The sequence below is a fragment of the Notolepis coatsorum genome (assembly GCF_963971535.1).
Source record: "Notolepis coatsorum genome assembly, chromosome: 1".
NCBI lineage: Eukaryota > Metazoa > Chordata > Actinopteri > Aulopiformes > Paralepididae > Notolepis > Notolepis coatsorum.
Window position 1 is genome coordinate 238,744,839 of NC_140165.1, and position 15,755 is coordinate 238,760,593.

At 44.4% G+C, this 15,755-nt stretch overlaps 1 protein-coding gene across 1 annotated transcript in view; it reads left to right on the forward strand.

The window, feature by feature from the left end:
* Nucleotides 1-7,762: 7,762 nt before the first annotated feature.
* Nucleotides 7,763-15,755, forward strand: part of npat (nuclear protein, ataxia-telangiectasia locus) — a 40,963-nt gene continuing 32,970 nt past the window's right edge. The window contains exons 1-4 of the mRNA XM_084331138.1: nucleotides 7,763-7,899; nucleotides 9,572-9,690; nucleotides 10,275-10,335; nucleotides 11,152-11,224. Of these exons, the coding sequence (XP_084187264.1) occupies nucleotides 7,860-7,899; nucleotides 9,572-9,690; nucleotides 10,275-10,335; nucleotides 11,152-11,224 (293 nt within the window). The 5' untranslated portion in view covers nucleotides 7,763-7,859. The remainder of the gene's footprint in view (nucleotides 7,900-9,571; nucleotides 9,691-10,274; nucleotides 10,336-11,151; nucleotides 11,225-15,755) is intronic.

Below are 15,755 nucleotides of genomic sequence, written 5' to 3' on the forward strand. Positions count from 1 at the left end.
ACCCAGCAGCGGACGAAGAGGTCCGACACAGCGTAAAGAACAGCTTCTACGTAGACAACTGTCTACAAAGCCTTTCAACCCAAGAAGAAGCCGAGGCTCTCCTGATTAAACTCCGCGCCTCATTGATCAAAGGCGGCTTTGATCTCAGGCAGTGGGCCAGCAGCGATCCGCAAGTACTGCGCAGCCTCTCCTCCGAGGACAAGGCAGCCAGCAGCGAGACCTGGATGGCTACAATCCCGGGAGAAGCCCAGGAGATGACCCTGGGATTGGTGTGGCGATTCAAAACAGATTCGCTTCACTACAGACACAAGCCCCTGACTACGGAGCAGGGAAGGCCGGCGGCGGCGCCGACCACCAGACGGAGTGTGTACACAACACTCGCCCGACAATATGACCCGCTAGGATGTATTCTACCGTACACCACCAGGGCAAAAATGATTGTACGAGCATTGTGGGACAAGGACCAGGGCTGGGACAACCCCATTCCCACACACCTTGCATCCACCTGGAGAGAGTGGGAGATGGAGCTCCACTCACTCCCAGGCGTTAATATGCGCCGAAGCTACTTCCCACCCACGGTGAGGCCAGAGACATGTAAAATGGACTTACACGTCTTCAGTGACGCCTCAGAGGTCGCATACGGATCAGTAGCCTACTTGCGGGCCCAAGACCAGGGGGGAGAGATCTACACAGCATTTGTCCTCGCCCGCTCGAGAATAGCCCCACGCAAGCAACAATCTATCCCACGTCTAGAGCTCTGCGCAGCCCTAGCCGGAGCGCACCTAGCCACGCTCATCCAACGTGAGCTCACCATACCGGTGTCTAGAACCATCCTGTGGTCAGATTCCACGACGGTACTCGCCTGGATCAAATCGGACTCATGCAAGTACAAAGTCTTCGTGGGAGTCAGAGTCACCGAGATTCAAGACTTAACCGAAGAGTTAACCGGAGAAACAGAGTGGCGCTACGTTGATACAAAACAGAACCCAGCTGACGTCATCACCCGGGGGATGCCCCTGGATGACCTCACCCGTCGCAATGTCTACAGTGACGGCCCCGCATTCCTAAGACTCCCGGAAGGACAGTGGCCCATGCCTATCCCGAGGGAAGCAAGTCCAGAGGAGGTGGAAAATAAGAAGTCTGTGTTCTGTGGATTGAGCACCGTAGCCTCCACCGACCCTAACATAGACGATTGCACGTCCATAGAGAGTGCACAACAAAGAACATTCCTGCGGTACCACCCGGAGTGCAAGTCCCCCGCTGATATGTCAGCAGCTAACTACGAGGAAGCAGAATTGCTTCTACTGCAGCGAGCCCAGAGAGACTCGTTCCCCGATGAATTGGCCTGTCTACAGGGAGGAAAGCCCGTCCCATCCGACAGCAGATTAATTCATCTGGCCCCCGAGAGCGACGCTCATACCCTCATCAGAGTGGGTGGTCGCCTACGCAGAGCCCCCAATCTACCGGATGACATTAAATACCCGATCGTATTGAACAGCCGACACAAGGTCACAGAGCTGATTATAAAGAAATACGATGAGGATGTACATCACGCAGGAGCAGAAAGAGTCTTCGCGGAAATCAGACGTCGTTACTGGATCCTACAAGGAAGAGAGGCGGTACGACGCTTCCAGCGAACATGTCTAGACTGCCGCAAGTGGCGCGCGCAGCCCAGCATACCAAGGATGGCTGACCTTCCTCCATGTCGCCTCCGAATCGGTGACAAGCCATTCCACTCAACGGGTATGGACTGCTTTGGCCCGCTGCACATAAAGAAAGGAAGAGGAACCGAGAAGCGGTGGGGTATTGTATTCAAATGCATGACCACCAGAGCGATACACATCGAGCTTCTCCCGACCATGAGCACAGACTCATTCCTTATGGCCTTCCGTAGATTCACATCACGGAAAGGAAGACCGTCTACCCTATTGTCCGATCATGGGACAAACTTCAAAGGCGGCGAAAGAGAGCTGAGAGAGAGCTTCCAAGCTATGGGCCCAGAACTTAAGACCCACCTCGCTCCAGCACAGGTTGATTTCCAATTCAACCCCCCAAACGCACCCCACTTCGGTGGCACTTGGGAACGAGAAGTGCGCTCCATAAAGACAGCCCTGTACGCAGTACTTGGGGCCCAGACTGTGGCGGAAGAAGTCCTAATGACAGTCCTCACGGAGATTGAGGGAGTACTTAACTCGAAGCCCCTCGGATATGTCTCCAGTGATGTGGCGGATATCGACCCAGTTACCCCCAACACACTCCTGATGGGGCGGCTAGATCCTGCATTACCCCAGACAATGTACCGGCCTGAAGAAGCGAACGGCCGACGAATGTGGAGGTACAGCCAAGTATTAGCCGACAAGTTTTGGAACAGTTTCCTACTGCACTACCTACCGTCTCTACAGACCCGCCAGAAGTGGGTAAAGGAGAGAGACAATTTGACAGAAGGAACAGTCGTCATGATTATTGATCAATCACTGCCCAGAGCTATGTGGCCGGCCGGCCGCGTAAGCAAAGTGATCACCGGTGCCGACGGCAAGGTCCGAGCAGCTGAAGTGCTCGTCCAGGGTCGCACTTACACCCGTCCCGTGGCGAGGCTCATAGAACTGCCTCGACTCCCAGACACAATCGATGATGACCATGACCCTACAACCCTATGACTTTGTGAAGTTGACTGACCCCTACAGCAAACCCTTATGCGTAAATAGACAACACGATTAATCTGTCTCTGTTTAACTGATTAGGTCTGGGACCAATCAGGGGGTGGCTGTTGTGAAGGGCCAGATTAAACCGAATATATATATTTATTTATATATATATATTTAATTGTATTTGTATATTCTCTAATATTCCCTGATATCCCTTGTATATTCCTTGTACAATATGCATTGAATATCCATTCTAGCCTACTGAACATCCCATAATAGTCTCCATTCTACTATTGGTCGAGACCTTGGTGCCAGGCTGCCATACCCCCTCAGACCCAGTTCAAACGTACCGCTCCACATGTACGAACAAGTCCTAGTTCCGCGTAGGAATCTGGCTACCGCACCACTAATGGGACTATTTGTTCATAGTGCGTATATATACTGCGCTACTAAAGTAGGACTTTCTTTTCAGTCCAGTTTCTTACCCCACAAAGAGTCCACCTGCTTTCATCTGTGGTCCAAGGATCGCCGGCGCATTGAACGGCACTACAGTGGGTTCACCTGGGATACCCTTGGCCGGACGAGGCAGCCGGATTCTACCCCCCCCCCCCCCTCCTACTCCTGTCGGCTTACAAGCGACCGGATTAACCCCCCCTTAGTGTATCTAGTATATAATCATTAAAGTATCATTGCTGTTATTCCTTAACTATTCCAGGTCGTATATTTACCACCTGCGCCATCAGAGATTGGACATTCTCTATTGATATACCGACGAATACCCTTTGCCATAAAAGTGCATACTATTTCAATTCATAAATGTAATTAAGTGATTAAGTGCTTGCTCTACACACCATTGCTGTGTAGTAATAAACGCATACTTCGACTTCGTACATTTGTGTTGGATCCGTTTCATCTACGTGAGAGTGTTTATGATAATATATTTATGCCGTGTACTGGGTGGCCGAATATTAAGTACAAAGGTAGTGGTAGTAAGTATCATATCTAATAATACAGTCAGGGAATTGTACCCCTCAGTTACAGCCAGGTCTGATTTATGTTTTTGGACTAAAGTGAGCATCATGGAATGTGTGCAGCTTTACAATCATGTCAACTGATGAACTGAATAATATCCCTCTCTCCTCATTCACCTCTCCCCCTCATCCCTCTATCCTTACTACCATCACCCCTCTCTCCTCCCCTCTTACTCCAGATGAGGAGTGCCGGCCTGTGGCTCCTCCAATGGAAGGTGGACATTACTAGAAAGCTAAACAGAATGCTTAAATAGGAACGTTAGAGGTTTTAGAAGGTACTACTATGACATCATCACCAACGTTCCAGAATGATCGGGCAGAACTAAGGTTCTAGAATGTACTGCCATGACATCATCACACACGTTCCAGAATGTTCGGGCGGCACTAATTTTCTAGAATGTTCCTAACAATAGGTCCGTGGGTGAATTATGTACCATTACAATCACTACAGTACTATATTAAGTTTCAAAAGTAAAAGTACAGTACATATTCTATAGGGTGTTCTTGTATTTCAGTGCATTCAACCATCGATATATTGACCTGAAGGTTGTTAAAGTTGTCCAGTTATGCTGCTCTATGTCCCTCAGATTGCTGGTTTAAAATGTTAAAGTACTTAATCTTCATCAACAGTTGCTGATATTGCAAATGTCAACAGACCAGGCTATTAATCCATAATGGAGGTACTAGAAGAGGGGTTACAGGGTAACCAAAATCAACATGTTTCTCCTTCCAAGGGTCATCAATAATCACAGCAAATGTTGTGACATATAACGGGTCAGGAGATTGACAATGTGCATCCAGCGATAACATTTTAATTCGATTTGTGAACTATGGGTCTGGGGTTGGGACAAAATCAATTTTAAGCCTCGTCACAGCATTAATTTGGCTACAAGAATATAATGTTAAATTACCATAGATCTATCACAACAACACATGATATTGTTCGCTATTCCAGTTCATATCGTACATCCATTTGTGTAACTGTAAATCCATGTATATTAAAAATAGTGGCTATTTATGTACACTTTAGTTGTGGGTTTTCTTTTCTAATCAGACTGATCTATCTTGAGAATGTGTTGTATATGCATTTATTTATATTTATATTAAATATAACTTATACTTAGTGTTATAAGAAAAGCTATGTCCTGTAACCATATACTGTGATTTACAGGTATTTTGGTAAATGGTAAATGGCTGTATTTATATAGCGCTTTTATCCAAAGCGCTTTACAATTTGTTTCTCACATCTTACCCATTCACTCACACATTCACACACCGACGGTGGAGGCAACCATGCTAGGTGCCAACCTGCTAATCAGTGTCTTGCTCAAGGACACTTCGACACGCTGCCCGGGAGGAGCGAGAATCAAACCGGGAACCTCCGGATTACCAGACGACTGCTCTACCTCCCAAGCCACTGTCGCCCCATATTAGGTCTATTTTATTATTAGGTATTTTTACTTTGGTCTCTATCACTATACATTTATAGTTAGTGTAATCAATCATTTGACCTGATGTACACTAGAATGTGCAGCATACCATTCTCTGACGTCTCACCCCTTTATGGAGGAGGATTGTTGGCAAGTGACAGCTCTCACTTTTTTCCTCATTCTAGTGACTAGTGACACAACTGTCGGGTCTAGCTTGTATACTGTGTTGGACCACTAGCCTTAAACTAAATGTATCAGCAATAGTAGTAATCATGGATTATCGTCATAGTTTTTGTAATCTTCAATCAAGTCAACTGTAAATAATGCTTGAGACGTTATCTATAGCTAATGCTTGCATCACCATGGAGGTCTAAGGTAAATGTGTATCTCATGAACGTACTTTTCCACTGCATATTGTAACCCTCTCTGTCTGCTTCTAGATGAAATATTTGTGTTATCTTTAAAAGACAGATCTATTACCTGCTGTGGTAAATCTCCCACGGCCTAGCCCCTTTCGTGACTGTGAAGCAAGGCTTGCATCACAGTCAGGAAAGGGGCTGCCTGCGGCCATCGTCAACGAGAGTCATTCACGGTCGTCTTTGTTTGTCCGAGTTTTCAAAGGGGTGTGGTTTAGCGACAGGTCTAAGGTGAGGTAAAGTATGCGAGAGTTTTGGGGGATGGGAATCTGGCCGTAGGGTGTGTTAGTGTGGAGCAGGTGGAGAGGGCTAGGAAGATGAGGAGCATTGGTGGAGTGGGTATAAGTAAGGTAGTGAGAGTAGGGGAGAAGAGGGAGGGGGGATGTAAGGGGGTGATAGCTGGGGTACCGGTCGAGGTTAGCGTAGAGCAGCTGGTGGGAGATTTAAGGGGAGACGTGCGTAATGGCATAGTTAAGAGTGCAGAAAGGATGAAGAGGGGAGCAGATAGGATAGAGACGGAGACGGTAGTGATTCAGTTTGAGGGTGGGGTTGTTCCTAGTGAGGTGTTTGTAGGGCATAGGGTGTTTAGGGTTAGGGAATTTGTTCAGAGTCCTCTTAGGTGTTATAGGTGCCAGGAGTTTGGCCATATAGCTATTACGTGTAGGAAGGGACAGAGGTGTGCTATAGGTGTGGCGGGGAACATGACTATGGGAAGTGTGGAGAGGGAGTGAAGCTGAAGTGTTGTAGTTGTGGTGGGGAGCATAGTGCAGCGTTTAGGGGGTGTGAGGTGATGAAGAGGGAGGTTGTGGTTCAGAGAGTGAGAAGGGAGGGTAAATTATCGTATGCAGAGGCGGCTAGGAGGGTAGGACAGGGAAGTCAAGATAGGGTGCAGGGGTTTGGAGAAGGGCATTTGGCAGAGAGGGTAGAGCAGGGGGATAGAGAGAGGGTATGGGAGGAGAAATTTGGTATTGTGGCCTTCGTGGCAGGGGTAGTTAATGTTACAGCAGAGATTAAGGGTAGAACAGATAGGGTAAAGATGATTGTTAGGATAGCGGTTCAACATTTGGGAATGGAAGGTCTGAAATGGGAGGAGGTGGTTAGGGAATTGAATAAGGGGGTTGTGAGGGACCAAGCAGTCCAGAATAAGATCGCAGGGGGCACAAGGAGTGTCTTGCAGAGGGGGGCTCAGTCAGGAAGTAGCAGCATTAGCTGCACTCCATTGGACAATGTAGGGGATGGCGGATTCCAGTAGATGGTGGTAAAGTAGAAGGAGAAGAGAACTTGTAAACCATACTACTAGCGTAGTATTCGAACTGGGGAGGGCAGTAATACGCCATGTATTATTATCTACACTGCCGGAAATTTAGAAGAAGGAGAAGAAGAAGAAGAAGAAGAAGAAGAAGAAGAAGAAGAAGAAGAAGAAGAAGAAGAAGAAGAAGAAGAAGAAGAAGAAGAAGAAGAAGAAGAAGAAGAAGAAGAAGAAGAAGAAGAAGAAGAATATAATAATTGGCATGCAATTATCCTCAATGTTTAGCGGTTAGCACACACGGTTAGCACACACACACACCGGAACACACACGCATGCATTGTCTCTTGTAGGATCGCCGATGCGATTCATCTCTGCGATAAACCCATCCCGTCGTCATTCCCCCCAAGGGCAGCCGGGAGCAGACAGGCGTCGGCGAGGGCCGCGCCAGGGGACCAATCCAAGTGCTCCTGCCCGTCTTCGTCAAGGACGCCACAGCGTTAGCGATCTGTTGTTGTGCATGTTTTTCCATTGGGTTCATCTTATCGGGGGGGAAACCCTTGCGAGCACGGGGAGAACATGCAAACTCCACACAGAAAGGCCTGGGAGATACCCCACCTGGGTACCTGGCATCATGGAAACCTGGTCCCCAAGCGGGAATCGAACCCTGGACCTTCTTGCTGTGAGGCGACAGTGTTAACCACTACACCACCGTGCCAAGATGAAGAAGAAGAAGAAGAAGAAGAAGAAGAAGAAGAAGAAGAAGAAGAAGAAGAAGAAGAAGAAGAAGAAGAAGAAGAAGAAGAAGAAGAAGAAGAAGAAGAAGAAGAAGAAGAAGAAGAAGAAGAAGAAGAAGAAGAAGAAGAAGAAGAAGAAGAACTACAATTCCCAGCCATTTAGGGAATTAAGGAACTTCCGGGTCATACACGCTTGATTTCCCCGCCTTTTGAGTACTCGTATAGGACGTTGCGTACGTAACACCCTGTTGTTTTGGCAAAAACATACTTGAATTTTCGCTCTCCAATGGACTCTAAACCGAATCAACAAAACATGTAATTCGTTATTATTGCTTCTAATAAACGTAGGTCACCATGATGCTCCTGCCTTCGGACGTAGCGCGGCTTGTTTTGGGTAAGTCGAGCGGAAGCAAAGCTTCACTAATGGTAACGTTAGCCAGTAGTGGTACTTAGTTTGACACACACACAAGCTGGGCGGCTAGCTGGCTCTTCTCGTTAACGTAGCAGATAATTTAGCACACAACAACAACCTCTCTTGGTCAGATGATTGCATCGTGGTTTCTATGGGGACTAAAGGAAGAGGGGGATCAGTTAGCTAGGTTTAATCTCTTTTTCCTGTGATCGGGCGGACGACTCAGTCCTGAATTGAAAATGGGGGACCCTGATGTAAACAAGACGAAAGTGTTTCTCTGGTCTGCATCCCCTTAACAATTGTATTGAGCTGTACTGTACCCATTCTGCAATCTGTTAATAAACTTTTCAACCAATCAATCAATGCTGGTCTCTGACAAGAACAAGTTACAGGTTGAAAAAACCCTCAGCTCGGAACTAGGCTAAATCTGCATATGGCTCGCCGATAACAAACTATCATTTACACATGGGCAAAACAGAGTCCATTCTCTTCGGTTCAAATAACAAACTCAGCCAGACCGACGGCTTCTCAGTTACAGTGGGTGACAATATTGTCACAAGGAAAGATGAAATTACCTACCTGGATTCCATCCTAGAGGCTAATCTTTCCTGTGACAAAATGGCATCCAATGTAATAAAAAAAAGTCAACCAACGAACTCGATTATTGTACCGGATCTCCTCTCTGGTAAACAAGAATACCCTGAAGACTCTGGCAGGAGCACTCATTCAAGGGTACTACGACTATGCTTGCACCTCATGGTACCAAAGCACCTCAAAGGCACTAAAAACCAAATTACAAACATCTCAAAACAAACTAGTCAGACTACTGCTTGACCTGACTCCTAGAACCCACCTCACCCCTGCCCATTTTGACAACCTAGGATGGCTTAGAGTAGACGACAGAGTACAGCAACTTGCAATGGGCCTGGTCTACAAGATACACTACACGACCAAGGTACCCATGTACATGTCAAAATACTTCCCAAAGGTCAGTGAATACCACGATCACAACACCAGAGGGAGCTCCACAAATCATGTTAAACCCAGATTCGGCTCAAACAAGGGACTAAACACGTTTCGCGATTATGCCACATCAATGTGGAACGCCCTACCCAAAGCTGTAAAGGAATGTGAAGCACTATCCACTTTCAAAAACACTCAAAGAACACCTACGGGAGACTGCAATCCGAAACTGGCCCCCACAAATGTCCTAACCCAGTTGTACAGTAAATGACCATGTATGGCTTTGTCACTATTCCAATGTACAGTGTACAGTGTCCCCCACCCACCCCCTACCCAACCCCCCCACCTCCAATGTACAGTCCCCCAACCCCACCCCACAGCCCAACCTCCTCCAATGTACAGTTTCTACGTCAAATGTATATACACTCTTTTCTGGTCACTTTTTGTATCACAAACAGTACTGTATTTGCAAATCTGTTGTCATAAATGTATAGATGTAGCAGTACTGTCTATCTGTATGTCGTGTGTGTGTCATTTATTATGAATTGAAAATGGGGGACCCTGATGTAAACAAGATGAAAGTATTTCTCTGGTCTGCATCCCCTTAACAATTGTATGTATTGAGCTGTACTGTACTTAACTGTACCCATTCTGCAATCTGTTAATAAAGTTTTCAATCAATCAATCGCAGGGTACTTGCAGGAAGAGGGACTGCCCTCCACCAGCCAAACATTCATCAAAGAGAGCCCTAATCTGAAAGAGTATGCTGAACACGGCACCGAGGACGGGGTTATTCCTGCTTGTGTATTTGTGAGTATGCCGTTGTTTCAGCCCCCCCCCCCCCAAGACGAAAGTCTTTCTCTGGTCTGCATCCCCTTAACAATTGTGTGTATTGAGCCGTACTGTATTGTACCCATTCTGCAATCTGTTAATAAAGTTATCAATCAAACTGATGATTATTCTTTCGTGCAGGCGATCCTAAATTGTCAACTTGTGAAATCTATCTGTCTGCTGCTGTAATATAACCTTTACACATCCATTATTATTATTGACATGTCAGGCTGGCACAAAGCATAATAATAATGCTACAACTTTTATCATTCTGTGTCTGTGATCTTATTCCAAATGCTCAAAGGGGAATGCACATCAATGCATTCCCAGTACAATCCCTAAAGCATCATAGGTTGCTAATCTAGGGCCCTAGATTTCCTTTAAAACTCCTAAAAAGTTTATTAGACAAGTAAGACAACCTATTTGACAGATGCAAAATGTAGCTTGTACAGTGAATGGCTTAGCCAAAAAGATTTCGGAACAAACTTGTCTCTTAAGTGATTACCTGTTACATTTGCTGCCGTTAAACATTTAATTTATTTCGTTGTAAAATATTGTTGCAGTCTCTATTTGGGAAGAACCTGGCAACCATTCTCAACGAGTATGTGGCCACTAAAGCGAAAGGTAAGTGTGATCTCTGACCTTGTCTGTCCCACGTTGTCTTAGGGCTGGGCGATATGGAAAAAAATCATATCGCGATAACGATATGATAATTTAATTTTATTTCTCGATATCGATAATTATCGAATTGTTATAAGTATAAAAAAAAATTAAAAAAAAAACATTTTTTTTTTTTTTTTTTTTTTTTTAACAACAGATGTATGTTTATTTTGCAGAAATTCTTTGTCATTGCCGCCATCTTTAGTGTTACATCCCCTCACACTCCAGTTCTCAGGCTGCAGCTGGTTTAAAAGCTAAAGTAAACCGGCTTCTCTGCTGGCTGTGGCTCCAGAGGAGTTGAACAGTTCTGGCTCTGCTAGTTTATTTTCGATCTTTTGGCGCTTTTTTGGTGGACAAACCACTGTGCACTGTGACTCGTGACTGGAGTCTAGTTCTGCTAGCACACATAGCCTACTGTGTAGAGACGGTTTCAAAATGTATTTTAAATTAGAAAGCAAACAAAATAAATGGACAAGAGAAAAAGAAATCTGAATTTGGTCAGTATTGTCATTTGGACAAGCAAAGCCATTACTTTAAGTTGCAGGCAAGAAAGACAAGTCTGTCCACTGTCTCTGGTTTTAAAACTGCCCTGTTGCAGGTAAAAAAAAAAAAAAACGATTTTTCGATTTTTTTTAAATTTCGATATTCGATATCGATTATTAAAATATATCGCGATATTTATCGTTATCGTTATATCGCCCAGCCCCACGTTGTCTTAAGAAAACAAGTCTTCTTTTTCTTTGCTATCCCTGCTTGTCTCACAACTTCTTCTCTCAACAGAGACCAGTCATGAGGTTCCTGTCATGATGACGTCTCTTTGGAAGAAGCTGGATTTTACGGTCAACCAAATCAAGTAAGACATGGTTATATTTTGAAAATGTGTTTGTGCTTTATGCAGAAAGGGTGTGTGATCTATTTAGATTAGAACCATAGATTAAGCCAGTGTTTCTCAAAGTGGGGGGCGCGCCCCCCAGGGGGGGCGCAGAGGCATGACAGGGGGGGGCCTTGAGATTTATAAAAAAATAAAATAATTTTTTTTTTTTTTTTTTTTTTTGATTACAGAAAATTATCACTAAAGTGCTATCTGTTGCAGCTGCACTGTTCTCCATGAAAATACCATTTCTCAAAATCTGAAAATCATTATTTAATAAAACACAGAAAAGGATCACCAAGTTACTCTGGATAAAAAAAACCTTTACAGACAACATTGAGACAAAGCTTCCTGACACATCTCCATCCAAACTCTTGGAAGAACTCTTTGAAATCTCATCTGATACCACCTAGAGAGCTAGTAGTTTCAGAGTGTGGTGCTGAGCACCAAGTATCTCATCTCATGGCCCACCAAGTATCTCATGATGCAGCAGTTAACGTGTTGATACCATTCAGCACCACATACAGTATCTGTGTGAAGCTGGCTTTTCACCATGACAGCTCTGAAAACAAAATATAGGGCCAAGTTAAAAGGTCACAATATTGGTGTTATTTCAATAAATTTAAACATGGCCCATTTCATGACTATTTTGTTGGGGCGAGGGGGGGGGGGGGGGGCCCAAAATATTTTGGTCCACCAAAGGGGGGCCTGACAGAAAAAGTTTGAGAAGCACTGGATTAAGCCAACCTTAGTGTATTGTTGATGAGGTTTGTTAACGTTATTGGATTTTTTTTTTTTTTTTTCGTGTGATGTAGTAAGCTGTGTTTGGAGATTGACATACTGTGTGCTTTTAGGGTCTAAACTTGTATACTTTAAGGTGAACTGACACCATAGAATTAGAATACCTATAATTGATGCATGTTGCCTACACAAGTTGATCCTGCAGGTGGTCAGTTTTGATTTTAGGGTATTTTCAGCCATATAGGTTGAAAAAGTTGAGTGGAAATATCACCGCAACATTAACCTCAGGGGCGACAGTGGATCAGGAGGTAGAGTGGTCGTCTGGTGATATGAAGGTTCCTGGTTTGATTCTGACTCCTCCCGGCAGGGTGTCTAAGGCCCAGTCCACACGATCACGGGTATTAATGACAATTTTTTTTATTATTATTATGCAAAAAAATTAAACTCTGTCCACACACTGGTTTAAACTCTGCACAGAGTGACGTCATATACATGTAGTACAATGCCAAAGCAGTAGGTGGCGATGTTGTTCAGACATGAAGGCCATTTCAACCAACCAGAGGGGTTTTAGGTTAATACCGGAAACTGACCTGACACAAACATCCCTCCTTGCTCACAGCCATTTAGCCAACGTAGCATTTATTTTTTTACTTACTTACTTACTGTAACTGCCCCCGATGAGCTGATTAGCACCTTGCATGGTCGCCTCCGCTGTCTGTGTGTGAGTGAATGGGTGAATGTGAGGCATAAGTTGTAAAGGGCTTTGGATAAAAGCGCTATATAAAAGCACTGCAGTCCATTTACCATTTAGACAGACTGAGGCATAACTGATTAATTCTCTCAGTGGCTGGTAATCTCCACTCAGAAACGCAGACAGTGGAAGGTGCTAATCTGGTGGGGGAGCTATACGCCATGTAGACTCATAACCCTACGGTCACTCAATTTCAAACAACTACAGTGGGCGGGTCGTTTGAACTTCCTGATACCTCGCTCATCTCTGATCAGAATCCCACTCTCTCGCCAGGTAACTGAGTAACCAGAGGTAAAATGCTCATCCCTCCTGTTGTGTGTCTTTTGTAGCAGCAGTGTTTTCTGACGTTCGGTGCTACCGGTGTTGGGTTTCACTTCACGTGACGGAGAGAAAAGAAGGCTTTAGAGTCGACACGATGGGTTACACAACGACAGTGGAGGATTTGGTAATATTTTGGATTTAAACCCGATGCCAACCTAACCTGCTAACGTTTAATGAGGTTCAGACCAGTCCAGACCAGTGTGTGTTTGTGTGATGCACTAAATATAAGGGGGACAGTGTGAGCATTTGTGTCATTCAAAGTAAGGGGAAGATCTAAAAAGGCTGTAGCCAGTGGTGCAGTGGTGGTCCCACGCGGTACCACGCCGACCCAGCAGTTTTCTGAGCAGAAGTACGCACACGGATGTGCACGCGCGCGCACACAAAAAATGCGTTCACAACTTTCACTCGGACTCGTCGCGCCGTGCGCCAAGTTACCCGGCACTTATCTATCACCTAGTCTTTGCATAACAATAGGATGCCAATAGCATAACAAAGAAAGAGAAGTGCAAAACCAAAATACAAGCCCTGTACCAATTGGTGGGGGTTTGCTTGAGCTGTGGAACCAAATGGTCCCGACTGGAAGTATGAGACATTTCGTTGTGCTTCAGAAGGAAACTGTAAACTGTAAGTTACATTGTTAATTTAGTTTGCATTTACTTTTCTAGTTTAAGTGAATTCAATTAAAGAAATTGTAACTACAATATTGTATCTACAATTACATTTAAAACATTGTTTTTTCAACCATATCTGTTGACAATATGATTTCTTTATATATTGAAGGCTACATCCTGCTACCTTTTTCAGCTTCTCTATTTCAAGGCAATATTTACAAAAACTAAACTAAAACTAGTAATTTCCTATACAAACATGTTTCCTACTATTTATGCATAATAATCATCTGTTCTGTGCACACGTGAGGGAACATGTATGCGCATGCGCGGCGTCATTTAAACGGCGTACAGGCAGTTCTGATATTACGGCTGCACCCCTGGCTGTAGCTAAATTGAACGGATAGAAAATTGACAATGTAATTACTGGCAGTGGTTTATTTTAAAAGTATAACCTAATGTCAACTCTGTCTAACAAACGGATGGATGTAATCGACGGACAGACACAGCGGCTCGATGTAGACGCCATAACGTTAAAGATCAAAGAGTAGGCGCTCTACAGATTAGGGCTGCAACGATTTAGTCGACATAATCGACGACGTCGATCATGAAAATTCGTCGACGCGGAATTTTTTTGGGTCGATGCGTCGTATAAAAAGTAAACCGAGAGCCGGTAACGTTCATTCAAAACTGCGCAAATGCACTACAGGAAGTGCTGGGGCAGTATCATTTCCCTTGTCTGCCATGACTGCATTCTGTGTACTAACGACAAAGAAGAAGAAAGCAGTGATGCACGAGCAAGCACCCTGGAACCGTGATGACAGCTACTCTGATCATGGGTACGTTTTAGCTTACATGTTGGAAAACAGTGTCTCATGGATAATGCTTGCTAAGCGAACACTATTTCAGTTAATATGTTGTTGAGGCTGCGTGTCCACCAACTACTATGTAACGTTAGCTTTTTGAAGATGATTTATTCTCAACACAACTTTCTAAAGGTGTGACGTGTCACTAATATTACACTAAGATAAGCATTGGCTTGACGTCTTTGATGAACATTGTTACTCAGCTGATAGAGTTGTGCTCTTCCTGATGGCTTGTCGTACAGAACTTGTAAGTCGCTTTGGATAAAAGCGTCAGCTAAATGACTAAATGTAAATGTAAATGTAAATGTTAGCTAACGTTGAACAGCGCCAAGCTTACAGCCTATTAGAGCTTGGCTAGGCTACCAGTGTTTACAGCTCCGTGAATTAGCACCAAGTGTCGTATTTTTGCAGACTGGAGTATTAATTAGGTAAGTTAAGATAGCTAGTGCCAACGTCCACTGTCTATATAGCGCCATGGTCTAGACTAGGCTGCTTTTTTTTTTTCTCATTTGAAAAAAGTTTAACTTTTTGGGCTAAGACTGCAGAGACAGGGAACGTTAGTGCTAGCTATCTTATATCTGATGATTTATAAGTTAGCTATAGCAATGCAATCACAGGTTCCTTTATGGATGCTGTCATTTGTAAATGGTGTGTTCCTCTGCAGGAGATCAGAGTAAGACACACACACAGCTCCTCTCACTCACACACAGCAAACAAAAGACCTAGAAGTCTGTCTGATCTGACTCATCCTCCTCTCCCCTTACAGCTGTTGGAAATGGTGGAGCCTAGTGAGTGGATCCACGTCACCCCCCTGGACCAGGTTAACGGCCCCATCAGAACCACAGTGCTGGGGCAGAGGCTGCTACTTTTAAAACATTATTTGCACATTATCTTTACATTTAAACTTGCACTTTAATTTGTATTATTTAACTTGTTTTCATTATGATTGATTATTGTATTTGTTATTAAAATACATTTGATTAAGCAAGTAGCTTAATTAAGATCCAAATTCAAATGTTTCATGAGTCCTTATTTAAATTTGCTATGGGATCATGTTAAGGCAGAGGGAGGGTGACATTCACAGGTGTGCAGACTTGAGCATGTGAGGTAAAACATGCACTGGAGCCCTGAAAATGAGCCGCACCCACAGGAAGCAGAGATGGAGGGTATGACAGAAATAATCGTTAGATTAGTCGACTAATCGAAAAAAGAATCGACAGATTAGT